This window comes from Delphinapterus leucas, chromosome 9, assembly GCF_059928025.1.
Source record: "Delphinapterus leucas isolate spDelLeu-1000000601 "Yukka" chromosome 9, BTC_Dleu_Yukka2, whole genome shotgun sequence".
Lineage (NCBI taxonomy): Eukaryota > Metazoa > Chordata > Mammalia > Artiodactyla > Monodontidae > Delphinapterus > Delphinapterus leucas.
Window position 1 is genome coordinate 20660546 of NC_143137.1, and position 14481 is coordinate 20675026.

The 14481-nt window shown below is 54.4% G+C and overlaps 1 protein-coding gene across 1 annotated transcript in view; it reads left to right on the top strand.

The window, feature by feature from the left end:
• The window catches only part of PLXNA4 (plexin A4), a 380029-nt gene that overhangs the window by 356636 nt on the left and 8912 nt on the right, over positions 1 to 14481 (top strand). Inside the window, exons 26-30 of the mRNA XM_022580815.2 lie at positions 353 to 452; positions 1578 to 1768; positions 3053 to 3222; positions 7184 to 7396; positions 14004 to 14154. Of these exons, the coding sequence (XP_022436523.2) occupies positions 353 to 452; positions 1578 to 1768; positions 3053 to 3222; positions 7184 to 7396; positions 14004 to 14154 (825 nt within the window). The remainder of the gene's footprint in view (positions 1 to 352; positions 453 to 1577; positions 1769 to 3052; positions 3223 to 7183; positions 7397 to 14003; positions 14155 to 14481) is intronic.

A 14481-nucleotide genomic window follows, 5' to 3' on the forward strand; every position in this document is an offset into this window, starting at 1 on the left:
CCTGACCTCCTTGGAGATAGGTTGCCAGGTGCATGCTTCCCACAGGGCATAGGCACAGACCCTGTGGTACCCGGAGTTTAAGGCTGGGTGCTCCCCCAGGGAAGCATCAAGACAGAGGGTGCTGGTGAGAAGCTCTTGCCAGAGTTGCTCCAAGAGTGAACCCCAACATAGACTACGATTCTGTATTCAGATCTGTCGTGCTGCGTCAAAGGAAAGCTGACAGCCTCCTTGGTCCCCTGGTTCTCGGTGAGGCACTGATTGCCCCTGAGGACCACGTTCATCCTGGCTTGTCCTGACTTCCTGGGGTGGCAGAGTTTCTGTGCCCAGGCCCTCACCTGCCTTTTCCCGGTAGGTGCCGGATGGTTCTGTGGTGGCTTTAGTGTCCAAGCAGGTGACAGCCTACAATGCAGTGAACAACTCCACCGTCTCCAGGACCTCGGCAAGTAAATACGGTGAGTTCACTGAACCATTCTGGGGAGGAGAGGATGCCCTGAGCAGCTGTTGTCATTGCTGGCAGCACTGCTGGAAGGCAGCAGACACCCGGGATGGGGCACGGGGGTGGGGAGTGGGTGGGGGGAGTCAGGCAGGCTGGCCACCAGAGAGGAACTCTGGCCTGGAAAGGAGGCTTCTGGTTCCGGGCAGGGGCTCTGATGCAGGCGCAGGACCTTCATCCTCAAAAACAAGAAGAAAGTCTAACCTTCCTGAGCATCCTACAGTCTCTAAGATGCTTTCACACTCGTGATAACTCTTTATCAAACGTCAGGTTCATAATAATCAGTGAATTAAATAATTATTATTTCCCCCTCTTATGCAGATTAGCAAATTATAACTCAGATGCACAGAGGCTAGATGACGTGTAAAGGTCACACGCTATGAAGCAGTGGAGGGAAGGTACAGACCCTGGTCTCTGCTCCTCGGGGTGGGGAAAAGGGCACAGGATGTGGGCTGGAAGCCTGGAGTGCCTTCTTACCAGCAAAAACAGGGATTGCAAAAACTACCAAATTCACGGGATGGTTCTGGAAAATATATATAAGACAACATAGAACGGTGCCCGCACACAGTGGGGCTTGCCTCTTCTTTTCCTGCTCAACACTCATCTCACCACACCTCACATTTCAGCAATTAAGTGGGAGGAACTGGTCCAGGCGAGAGGGGCGGATGAAGGTACACAAGTGACAGGGCGATCACTAAGCTGGTCAGCCGTCGTTTGGGGAGACAGGATCCCTGCTCTTTCATTGGTACCCAACTGGCTGCACAGAGCACACCCTGAGACTTGAGAGCTCTCATGAGGAAAGCGTAAAAAAGGACAAGCTTCTATTTTTACAAATTGAGTAACAAGGGCTGGAGATGCAAGTGCAGGAGGGAGGGGAATCCGAGTGGGTGGAGGAGCCACAGAGAGTTTCCGGAGGTGGTGGGAGAACGCCCCAGATTCAGGAATGGACGGAAGCGAGGCAAGGTGACAGCGCCTGCAAATGCAGGAAGGATCGGAGTTGGCCTTGGGTGGAGCCGAGGTGTGTCGTGAGTGATGGGCCGGAAGGCTGGGTGGCCTTACCCGCGTGGGGCCCTTGCATTGGCAGAAAACATGATCCGGTACACGGGCAGCCCTGACAGCCTCCGCTCACGCACACCCATGATCACCCCTGACCTGGAGAGTGGCGTCAAGATGTGGCACCTGGTGAAGAACCACGAGCACGGGGACCAGAAGGAGGGTGACCGGGGGAGCAAGATGGTGTCTGAAATCTATCTGACACGACTGCTGGCCACTAAGGTATGGGACTTCAGACAGGTTGCGGGGCACCTGTGGGTTATGGGATGGGACTGCCTCACCTCACAGAAATGCCAGAGCTGGCAAATCCCTAGCATCTCTGCTGGTGCCCCCTCTCTCATCCATTCACGCACGCGCTGCTGGTCAGTGCCGGTCTCTTTCCCAGCACAGAGCCTCAGAATCCTTCTCAACCCAGTGCTGCAGCCAACCCCACCCATACATCCGTGCTGGCATGCCGTCAGAAGTTTTGATTCCGTCCCTTCTCTTGCCCTCGCTCAAATAGAGAGACACTAATCACGTGTATTCATAGTCTTCTGCCACGCCTAACGGAAGAATGACTACTTCTCTGGGGTGTCGTGATGGGAACTGGGGCTCCATCAGTGACTTTCCAGGCACCATTTCTAATCCTGGTTCACGGATCCAGTATGGGTGGGGTTGGCTGCAGCAGTGGGTTGAGAATCTGAGGCTCTGTGCTGGGAAAGAGACTGGCACTGACCAGCAGCATGCGCGTGAGTGGATGAGAGAGGGGGCACCAGCAGAGATGCTAGGGATTTGCCAGCTGTGGCATTTCTCTGAGGTGACGCAGTCCCATCCCAGTTAGTCCCTCACTCCCGAGACTGGCCTCGGCTCTGCTCTCTGCAGAGGCAAATGAGTAACTGTGCATTAGCCGGCGTGAATAACGCCTAAACAGAACCAGCAGATTGTGTTTGTCTGCTCTGACCGAGTGAGCTGTTCATTAGCATTTGTGAAAAGTGCTAAAATAACACCATCAAAGGGTGTTAAACCAAACCGAGTTGTTGGCAGAGGAAGGCTTCCTTAGGTCCAGTTATCGGTGTTATATCTATTTTCTACGTGCCGGGGAAATGTAAAGCTGCTCGAGACAGATGCAGGCAGGCAGGGGGAGGGTGCAGATTTCACATATGCACTTGCAGGATTTCACCCAAGCAGGCGTGGCTGTGCGCTGTCCTCCCTTCCGCCCGCCATCTGGGAGGCCAGTCGATCTCAAAACCCAGCCTCAGGGCTTCCCTGGTGGCGCAGTGGTTGAGAGTCCGCCTGCCGATGCAGGGGACATGGGTTCATGCCCCGGTCCGGGAGGATCCCACATGCCGCGGAGCGGCTAGGCCCATGAGCCATGGCCACTGAGCCTGCGCGTCCGGAGCCTGTGCTCCACAATGGGAGAGGCCACAACAGTGAGAGGCCTGCGTACCGCAAAAAAAAAAACAAAAACAAAGCCTCAGAGCTCACGGGGCAGGCGAGCTGTGTCTGAACCTGCGCCCTTCTCTGCAGGGCACACTGCAGAAGTTTGTGGACGACCTCTTCGAGACCATCTTCAGCACGGCGCACCGCGGCTCCGCCCTGCCCCTGGCGATCAAGTACATGTTTGACTTTCTGGATGAGCAGGCAGACAAACACGGCATCCACGACCCGCACGTCCGCCACACCTGGAAGAGCAACTGGTGAGTGAGGGGCGAGCAGAGGATGAATCAGGAGAGGCCAGCCCGGAGTCCATGAGCTCAGGCGGGCCTCAGGCCTTGCAGAGGGGGAGAGGGGCTGGGGTCCACCTCCCCAGCAGGGACTCTAAGCAGGCGCTCTCCTGGGGCCTTCACCTCCTCCCCGATTATTTTGTGTGCCCACTTCCCTTCCCTCTAGTCAAATCATCCTTCTTTCCTATCAATCAGTCAGTAACCATTTAACCAACTAAATGAGCAAAAATGGACATGCCAGATGTGGCAGCCAGGTGGCTCTCACATCCAGGTCCCTCCCCTGTGCCTGACACTATGTTAGACCCTGAGGCTTCTGCCCTCCGTGGGCTGACAGTCACGGGTAAGAGACAGGAGGGCAGCTGTTCGGACAGAGAGGCACATGCGACAGGAGGGGATGCATGTGTGCAGCTAGCTGGATTGTAGAGGGGCAGCATCTCACAGCGACTCTTAAGTGGAGCCTGAAGCACGTCTAGGAGTGACCTAGGTGAACGAGGAGAGTTTCCATTCTATTCAAGAAGTGGTCTTCCCTTTCCACAAACCCCCTTCCCAAACTCCCTTTGGGGAAGGGACCGTCCCATAACTACTGTGTCTTTGAGACAAGGGGATCCTCTAAGTCCTAAATGACCCTCTAGGTGTCTCACCGTGGTCCCCTCTCTCCTTTAGCATATATATCATCCTTTCCCTTCATTTGTGTGTCAGTTGTGTTTTTGTCTGAGACTGCAAGGTCAGACATCAGTATTCAGCTCTTGTGATGGAACCTTGCAGAAAGCTGGGACTCAATAAATATTGATGAAGATGCAGGGCCAAGACGGTCTCTTCTTGAGAGTTCTACCTGGGATAAAGCTGCCTTATATTTGGCCCCTTCAGTTCCAGAATCCCTTCCCAGTAGTTTTACACGGTCCCTGTCCTGGGGTGCTCTTCCCTAGAACATTCTCGCAAAGCAGCACGAGCCTGCTGCCCAGCACCCACCAACTGCTAGGAGTGACATGATACTAGGGCTCAGCCAGGTGTCCTGACAACCAGCCCCAAGGCCCAAACCAAAACCTAGATTTAGGCAGGAGTCAGCCTGTGGCACTGAAACGTTATTTAATGTAGGATGCTCTGGCTCCTCCTCTCCTTCACCTGAAGCATAGCGCATCGCTACTAAAATTGGGAAATCAGGCAGGTACAGAGCTTTGGGCCATAGAGCTGAAGAGTAGGGTTTGCTCCCACAGTAGTTCTGGGTGAGAGAGGATCTTGCACCGTGGAGCTCTTGCAAATCTCTCTGAAATAAGACTCTTAGACTCTGGATTCCCCATCTAGCACAGCACACTGGGTGAGGGCTGTTCTCTCCTCTGAAAGGCCTGCAGGTCTTGTCCCTCCCAGTGCCTGCCTCTAGGTAAGATTGCATTGCATTCTGCCCATCTTTTTAGCATGACTCTGCAGAGCTGTTCCAAGGGCATGCCCCTGATCTACCCAGTCTGCTTCTCTCTGCCACCAGGTCTTCCTACTTACCACCCCAGTTAAATGTCTGCAGCCTTCAGAATTCAAGGAGTGCCCTGCCCAGACCTTATCCAGGTGCTGGGAGAGCTGGTATTTCCAAAACATCCCCCCTTGTTCTTGTAGCCCTTTACAAGTACATCCCCCTGAAATGGTATCGAAACCATTTGTTTTCGGCTCATACCTCCCGCTGGGGTAAGGTAAGGGCACCTCCAACGATGAGATGCCATAAAGTTCTTGGAGGGAGGGCAGAACCTTCCTTCCTGCCCGCTCTTCCAAGTGCCAGGTGTTACCGCAACAAGCTCCAGTGTCAGGGAAGGAAAGCCCAGGCAGTAGACAGCGGTACCAGCCCTCACCAGAGGACACACTCCCCTGACCCTGATCGTGGCCGCCTGGGCAAGACGAAGTTAGTCCAGGAATTATGAAGTCTGCATATTGACTTAAGAGTTAGTTGTCCCTGATTGAAAAGAAAGAGATTGTTTCTTTATTCCTAGCCAAAGTTGTTAGCTCACCCTCTCCCCTACTACCTTCCTCCACATTCCCCTGCCTTTTCTCTTTTAAATAAACCTCCTACTCATTTAGCCTGAGTGGCTGCAATCAACCAGAGATTAGTGCCACCGCTAATGTTAATAATATGCAAAAACTTCATTAGGCAGGAGCTGCTGTGGTTTCCCTGTTCGATTTGCCTGTCAGCACAACTGGCTGAAGGAAGGGGAATGTTGGGGGGAAACAACCATGCAGCAAATATGGGCTCCCAGAGTCCCTTTCCAGGTGGGACTTCCGGAAACGGGAAGATGTAGACCGGAGATTTCATCAGCTGGGCAGCCGGGAGTCCTTCATCCGGGGCTCTGAGCCCAGCTCTCATGGTCTCCCCTGGGCAGTTGCAGTGACCCTGACTTTCCCCTGAGTGTCAGAACTTTCTGTACCGTCCCTTTATTTCCTCTTCTGGATTTCCCAGGATGAAACAAGTACATCTTACCATTGTTAGACCTCGGTGCTGCCTGCACGGCACACTTTGTGGGAACGTAATAAATACTTGTTGACTGACTGGCAGTCTTGAATATGAGGCCCTACCGTATTTTAGCCTTTGTTGTATGTACGTGCTGGCTGCTGGGAGATACAACAAATATAGAAATCTTGTTCTTGCTGGATTGAAATCATGTAATTCAAAAGAGTTTAAGTTGTAAGAGGCAAGCCAAACACACGCAAACATTGTAACTATTATTACCAACCTTGAGGACAGCAACCAAGCCACAGTAAAGCATCAGGGCACATAGCAGGAGGTGGCGGTGCGCAGGCAGAGGGAGGGAGATGCACGGTCCCTTGCTGGGTGCCACCCCGTTTCCTGACCTGCGTCTCCACAGGCTGGATGGAAGCCACGGGATCTGAGAGCCAGCAGAGTATAGTCAAAAGGGGCAGGCGGGCAGGCTTTGCCCGCTGCCTCGGGACCCTTTCTAGCAACAGACAGGTGGCTCCGTTAGCAGATGGCGCTGCAGGTTTCATCTCCGCTTTGTCTTTGGCTCACTCCCCTTCGGCAGTACCTTCCTCTCCTCTTCCTTCAGCTTTTCATCTGCATCTCTAATACTGAGACCATTAAGTGTCCTCCTCTCTGGGAAGACTTTCCAGATAACGCCCCTCTGGGTAGACTTGCTCACACCTCCCTGGCTCCCACACTGGACCCCACCCATCCTTCAGGTCCAACACCCAAAGTTCGTGATTGCACATCTGACATCACCACGAGCCCAGTGGTATGCAGACTTCTGCAGGACAGGGGATGGGTCTTATTCACACTGGACCCCCAGTTGCTAGCATAGCTCCTGGTATACAGCAGGTGCTAACTGGAAGAAAGTGAGGGGAAGGAGGGAACACAACGGGGCAGGTGAGGGGCCGGGAGTGGGGTCTGTTCAGCCTGCCCGCTTAGGGATGGGAATCAGTTAGCTCCACTTGAACTGTTCAGTGCCAGGGCTCTCACCATGTAGGAATAAGCCCATACGACCAGGCAGGAAGGGCGTGGCTTCTTCCAGTCATATAGTAGAGGGCAGAGAATAAGACACAAAGCCCAGGTTCCAGGCTATTTAAGGTTTGCCAACCAGACATGCCTTGTATCTGTGGCATAGGGGGCAGACAGTGGAATAGAGAGTCAGAAATTCCATTTTCTAGTACCTGTCATGGCTGCCTCGGACCCCAAAGCCTTGTGTTCTCAGGGCAGATGGTGAGTCCTGTGGTCCAGGCTGGGTGTCGAGCCCTCCAGTGCCCATCAACGCCGTGTCTCTGAACAGATTGTTCAACCTTGCTGATCTCCACGTCCCCGGAAAGTGAACTGATGACATAGAGAAGGCCCCTCAGAACCCTTGCTTCCCAGCCTTTTCTCTTTCTCCAGGGAACTCTCTAGGTCAATGTACAGTGCCCCCTGCCCCCCAGCTCCCTTGACCATCTGCCTCTTCCCCCCACACAGCCTGCCCCTGAGGTTTTGGGTCAACATGATCAAGAACCCCCAGTTTGTGTTTGACATCCACAAGAGCAGCATCACTGACGCCTGCCTGTCGGTGGTGGCCCAGACCTTCATGGACTCCTGTTCCACGTCGGAGCACCGGCTGGGCAAGGACTCCCCCTCCAACAAGCTGCTCTACGCCAAGGACATCCCTAGCTACAAGAACTGGGTGGAGAGGTGAGTGCTGGGCCGGGGAGCCCAGGTAGGCCCTGGGCCGCAGCAGGCAACTTCCTTGGTGGATGTGGGACCCCTTCCTTCCCCTCCACAATGGGCAGGGCTTGCAGACTGGTCCCGCACGAAGCCCCAGCCTGCAGTGGTGACACCCACAGTCCACGGACCCAGTACTGTCAGCTGAAACAAGAATGGGACATGGCTAGAAGTTGCCACTGCGCTCTGCTCCCCTGCATGGAGGGCCCAGCTCTTTCTAGGCCCAGGAAGGAAATAGAGTTTCCTGCTCTGATGCCCACTAAAAAACGAAAAAAAAAAAAAAGAAAGACTCCAAGGGACCAAACAGCATCCTGCCACAGGCGGGCTGGAGGCCTGTCCCCATCTGCCCCTGTCCATCTGGCAGTTCTTCCAGTGTCCTGTGGGGACGTCCTTGTCACACCGAACAGCTTCGCACAGTCCCAGTCCCCTGACTCTCAGCACGATGAGCTCTTGATGCCCGGGCCCTTACGGTGCCTTCCCAGCCATAGTGGCCCTAACCTAATCCAGTCTCAGCCATGCACCTGTGATGGGAGGGCCACCTGTGCGCTGTGCAGCTGGGTTCCTCTGGGTACAAAGCTAACTCACGGTAAAGAACATTCATGGCTTGTCTGGGCTGTATCAGCTCCATATGCCAAGCACCTGAGCTAAACAACCAGCTGAAAGTCTATTTATTTATTCATCACAGTAGCTCCGGAATATAAGAGGACAGGCTTTATAAGCTCATTTTGTGCCCATGAAGGTGAAGAACTATACATACAGAGTGGTTGAGTAATCCGTCCAAGATGACTTAAGTGGCCAAGAGAAAAGCAGATCCCCAAATTCAGCTGACTCCCAAAGCTCTTTTCTACAGTTTATGATACTTTTAGACAGGGCTTTTGCCAACCCATATGGTGTCTGTGTGAATTAAGGCAGGTGCCCCTTCCTACCAGACGATGTGGCCCCATGCCAGGATGCCTGGTTTGTTGAGTGACAGGCTAGCCGTCAGTCCTAGCTCACCCTCTCAACCAAGCACCTTTGTGCAGTGAACAACCTGCACACCTCTACATGGCGGTCTTGATTTTAGAGTCCCTCTCTCTTCTAAGTAGCTGAAAGATAGGAAACCTGCATGGAAACTCAGATTTGGTGCTTTTTTGAAGAGACAGAGACCAGAAATTGTTCTTGACTGAGACAAAATGAACAATATTGTTTCACCCATGGAAGAGAGACAGTCTCCATCTTTATAGTTGAAAATTGCCTTCCCTTTTTACAGAGGGAATAACCGAGAGTGGGGTGGGATCCTGGCCACCCCAGTAACATGGTTCTGCTGGAAGAATTGCATTTTGTTTTCCCCCTCCCTCTGTTCTTTGATATCTCCCCCACCCCTTCCTGCTGGTACATGTGGTGGGCTTCCAGCCTCGGCTGTCAGAGAGACAGCTCACTCTTTTGTCCTCGTATCTGATTATGTCTGAGTTACCAAAGAGGCTCTTACCTCCCCCTGCGTCGACAGTGGCTCATTCTTCTGACAACAGAGCCGCCAAGAGGAGCAAGCTCTCCTGTGTGGTCAGCTGGCTCTTCAGCAAAGAGAGAGAAGAAAGAGGCAGCAGCTGGGCTCTGGTCATCCCTGTCCCGGTGCAGTGTCACTGCAATGGGACCTCGGGCAGGGAGGGAGAAAGCCGGGATGTGAAGGGCTGGGAGCATTTATGAAACAACTGTGTAGAGGATACTTCCCCAGAATGGCCCGGTTAGTCAGAGGTGAGAATAACGCACATGCCGGGCTAATGGTCTCCCTTTCACTTGGTGCTAGATGAGATTTGTGCCACACAGCTGCTATAGCCCACAAGTAACCCCAGTCCATTTGGTTATTTTTAGGAGTGCCTTGATGGTCTCCACTTCTTATCCCGCCCGTTTCTTAACAACCAAAGGCACTCTCAGGAAAGTCATCTCTCACTTGCTTGGGGTCCCAAATCATTTCTCCTCCCCTTCTGGGATGAGGGTACAAAGACAGAGGGGTTGGGAAATAGCACAGCTAGGTCTGGAGATCAAGCCTAGAGTGCTTCTTCCCTCGGTGGTGAGGGGATCAGTTCCAGTCTCCCTTCCCGAGGAGGCTGGCCTCTGAGCTTGTCTGCTGATGGGAAATGGAAGGCCAGCAGCACAGAGCTTGCTCAGGACCCACAGCCAGCCTGCTCGCCCACCTTGGCCTGCCGAGGGCACGGGCAGCCTCCAGTTCAGAAGAACGATGGTAGAAGGCCCTTTTCTTGTGGCCAGGGCTTGCCCACTTCTGATTTCGATGTTCGGTTGCTGTGAGCTTGCAGACAGCGCACACAGGGCCCAGGCTCACTGCCTCGGTGCCGTAGAGCGTGCCCTGCGCACATCTGGGGGAGGGCCTGCTGTCCTCACAGCTGAGAAACAGGGTTTATCCTGGTGGCCCTCTCTATAGGGGGGTGGGAAGCATACGGCTTCAGGAGTCCTCACTAACTCTGTTGGTTGAGCAGCCCAAGTCACTCTAGCATACCTAAGCAGGCTTTACCTCCTCGAAGTTCTTCATCTACCCATCCCCCCACCATCCCCTCCCATTCTCCCACTCATCCTCCCACCCCACATCCCTCCCATCCTTCTGCTTGTCCTCTCATCCATCCTCCATCCCATTCCCGCCTCCACATACCTTGCAATGCTTGTGGTTGGTGGCCTCACTGCAGACTCCCAGTCTTTGCTGCCTCCGTTCCAAGTATTAGGGGTTTTGCTTACGGCCACATCTAGTGAAAGGGAGAAGAAGCTCTTGGTTCCGTGGTAGCAACCAACTGCTACCCTCATCTTAGCCAGCAGAACTCAACAGTGTTGTCACCAGACTGGTGTGTCACGAGCAGCAGAAATCTCTGTTTCTCTGTCAACAGCAGCACGCGTTTCACGTTAGAGTGGTTGCCTCTCACTTTAAGTTGGAGTTAACCCCGCGGCAACCGCAGCCTCCCCTACCTGCAGCCACAGGTTTTCCACGTAGCAGTGAATGGAACGGAGCCACAGATGGGCCCCTGGGAATCAGACCGGGGCTTGCCACTCGCTGGGATGCCATCTCTCACCTGTGTCACACACGAAACAGGCTAAGAATCTTGAATATTTAAAAACGCCTCCTAAAGAAGCCATCCATTCCAAATATAAAACTTGTGACAGTTCACCCTGGGAGCAATACTGGAGGTGAAGTATGGACATCTTATTAACTTACTCATTCATCCATGGGTCATTTACGGTGTCCATCGTGGGCGCACTGGACGCTCGGGATGGATTAGACTTGATCCTTCCCTTGTGGCCCTCATCATGGTCAAGGAGGACACACAGACAGGCCCTCAGCAAGCCCCATCAGCTGTGGGGACTCAGGGAGCAACGTCCTGATTCTGCTGGGCCTGGGGAGGTCAGTGAATGAACACAGAGGAAAAGACTTTTATGCAGGAGCTTGAAAAGTAAGTATCTATACATCAGAGCCTTGGGCTCTAAATGTCCTTCACGTCTGCACCTTCATCCTTGAGGTGTTTGAAGGGATGAGGATACTTTGTTCTTGTCTAAGAGTCCAGGGCATTGGAGACCACCTTCTCAATCACTGGGGCCATCCTAAAGGCAGAGATGGGGTGCCCACCATCACACACTGGGTGCATCTCACAGAAGCACATGAATGTAAAACACTGCAGACTGGGCAACAGCAGAGAATCCAGCTCTCTGGGGCCCTGCAGCTCCTGAGGACCAGCATCAGGACCACAGTGGGGCTGGCATCCCACCTGGTTCCCTTCTGGAGAAGGGCTCGCCTGCAGGAGGACATCCCATGGGAGCAAGTTCAAGCACAGGAGCCCAGGCTGACCTTTCCTTTCCTCACGGCACAGCTAGCTGATAAGAGCACTCGTGTGAAGTTCATTAATGGGACATAATTGCATTCTTCACAATCAATAAGGCTGCTCAGTGGCAGAGCCCAGCGCAAAGCCCCAGCACAGCAGGCGCTCGAGAGGAAGCAGTTGTGTACACAGTGCAGCGATGCCGGAGCAGCAGGGCCACTGCCAGGCTCAAGGGGTGCTGGCGAGGGAGTGGGGCTGGGCAGAGCCCTGGAGAGGAGCAGGGAGAGGTCGAGGCAAGGGCAGCAGAGACCTGCAGGGGGGGTGGGCCCACTTAGCTCCAGGCAGGGCTTGGGGTGAGGATGGGCCGAATGTCAGCAGACCTCAAGCCCCACACTCCTCTAGGACATCAGACCACCCAGAGCCACGCAGCTCAGCCATTTAGAACTTGCTGAAGGTGAGGACATGCGGTCGATCCACTCGTAGGCTTGTGTGTGGCACCGACATGCGCTGGCCCCATCCAGCGCCCTCTGCACACAGGCAGCAGAGGAGGGGCGGGTTGCCCCGTGCAGACCTGACCTCACTATGAGCGGGAATCACGCAGAGCACGTCCAGGCCGTCTGCCCCCATGACTGCAGGTGAGGAGTTAGACCCCTGCCCTCCCACACTCCCCTCTCAACCCCACCTCACACCCTCTCCCTCTCTTTCTCACACAGACTCATTTTCTGTATATCCTCTTCGGAGCAAAGGACTGGGCTTTTAGTGCGGTAAAAGCAGGCCATTGCGAAGGGACAGAGTGCCGGGCGACTGCTGTTTCCCATGAAGACAGTGGTCCCTAACCTGGGCTCTGAGGCCCCTCACAACCATTAAGGTCGCAGTAGTAGGCCTCATGCTATTTGCAGAAAGCCTGACAGAGCCGTCCACCTACCTGTAAGGTTTCAGGAGCAAGTAACGGGAAGGGCAGGAGTCTTTGCTCCTGATGACGATCACGTCCCATCGGGATCCTGGGGTTTTCCTCGCGGTCAGTAGGTCTGGCTGTCCGTGGTGACACAGTGAAACTGTCTGGAGGAAACTCTGGGCCCAGCCATGTTGCCAGAGCTGCGTCTGGCTGCTGGCCATGACACAGAAGCGAGAGGCTCGTTTGTTCCTGTTTCCTCCCCCCATACGACCTGTGGACGTGACCCTTTGCCGGACAAATGTATTTGCTCACTAGGCATGGAGTCGCGAGGGGACGATGGCACAAATCTCCTTAGGAGTGGCGAGGTTGGGGCCACCACTGACGCCCTGGTTCTCTGCTATCAAAGGGAACATTGCATTTATTCCCTTCCAGAAATAGAGGCAATGCATCGAGTCTCTCCCTGGAACTTGAACACCTGGGATGTCATTACCTGGAACCCTGGGGACCCTAAAGATGTTTTGGGGTGGGAGTCAGGCCTGGAAGAGAGTGGGCTCTTCTGGGATGGAAAAGAGGAACCAAAATGAAACAGGACAAGGAGCTGAGGGGCCCAAGGGCTCTGGAGACGAGGGAGGGCGAGGGAAGAGAGGACCCCACACTGAAATAACATTGTGAAGAAAGGAAGTCCAAATGAGCCGGAGGCAGGACAGCCTCCATGCAGGGCTATGGCTCCAGTAGGGCGGCCAGCCCACCCCTTGCCAATCCTTGCCGGCCTGGGGATGCCCTGGCGCAAACTGACCTGTCGTTCACGCAGGCCCTTGAGCATGATGCTGGAGTAGCACACGAGTGCCACCTCTGATAGTCTGCCACCCAACTCCTGGGCACCTAGGGGCAGAGGTGAAGGTGGGCACAGGACTGAGAGATTCATGGTCAGCATGGTAAGGGATGCAGAGGGAGAGATGCAGGGCTGAGGTCCAGGGTGAGAATGAACCAGAGCCTCTGAGAATACTCCCTCCACTCACCTGATCAAGACTTGAGTTCTGGGAACCCAAGGCCTGTCATTGTCACCTGCACCTTCCCAGGTGAGAGTGAGCGACTCTCTGAAAACTTTGTTCCCCAGCTGCCTCACTTGCCTCACCCTAGTCCCCGCCCTGGTGACTGTCCCCGCCACCCTCCTCTGTTCTAAGCTCCCAGGCTCACTCTCCCCACCAATGAAGCGGCGGGCATTCACCGTGGGCTGAGCTGGGACACCACAAGGACTCCTGGGTGTGCTGCCCCACGGCCCTGATGCTCCCCCGCCTTTGCAGGTGCCTGGTCTCTTTCCCGTAGCCCACAGCCGAAAGCACCTGTCTTGGGGGGCACCAGGGCCCTTCAGTTCCTCATTAGGAAACGACACAACTCCCCTCTAGTGGGAGAGCTGGGGGTTGCTGCATAAAATGTCAAACTTCAGAAATTAAAAATGTAAATGTTGGCATCTAATTAACCAGTTGACAGGAGTGCACAGCTGCAGGTGACAATGACTGATTGCCTTCTGCCAGCCTCTCCCCGCAAGCGGCCCCCAGCCCCACCCTTCTCCTGGCTAACCTCAGAGAAGGGGGGCATCAGGGCAGGGCAACTGCCTAGAAGAGCCTTCAGGCCCCATGGAGGGGATGTCTTGCGTCTGTGGGAGGGGGAGTTAGAAGGACACACAAGGCAGACTGGACCACTCTTCCGGGAGCCGGGAGCAAAGCCAGTGCAGGCGATAGTCGCTCCTTCCTCCTGTCCCCACCCTGTCCACCCTCTGATAGTGTCTGGGTCACCCTCCGAACCCGCTGGCCCCAGACCCGGCGCTGGGAGTTTCCATCTCTCCTCTGCCCCGCACACACGGTTCCTCACTCTCGTGCCTCGGCAGGTATTACTCGGACATCGGGAAGATGCCGGCCATCAGTGACCAGGACATGAATGCGTACCTGGCTGAGCAGTCCCGGATGCACATGAACGAGTTCAACACCATGAGCGCGCTCTCCGAGATCTTCTCCTACGTGGGCAAGTACAGCGAGGAGGTGAGCCCTGCCCTGCTCGGGGCCCGCTGGGAAGGACTGGGGCAGAGACCCAGAAATCCCTGCCCGGAGCAGCCTGTCAGACACACCCCCTCCCCCACGTCTGCTGGGGAAACTCTACCACCCAGAACTTGAGGGCTGTGCTCTAAAGACAGGGATGCTAGAAACATACCAGTCTTATCAGTTCTACATTAATCCCTGTTCTTTTCAGATATATAGATCAAGTATCTCTTTTATTTTTTTCTCTTTATTTTTTCTTTCCTGCTGTTCCCTCTCCTTGATTTTTTCCCTTTCTCTCTCTGATCTAATTATCTTTAAGCAAATAGTTCC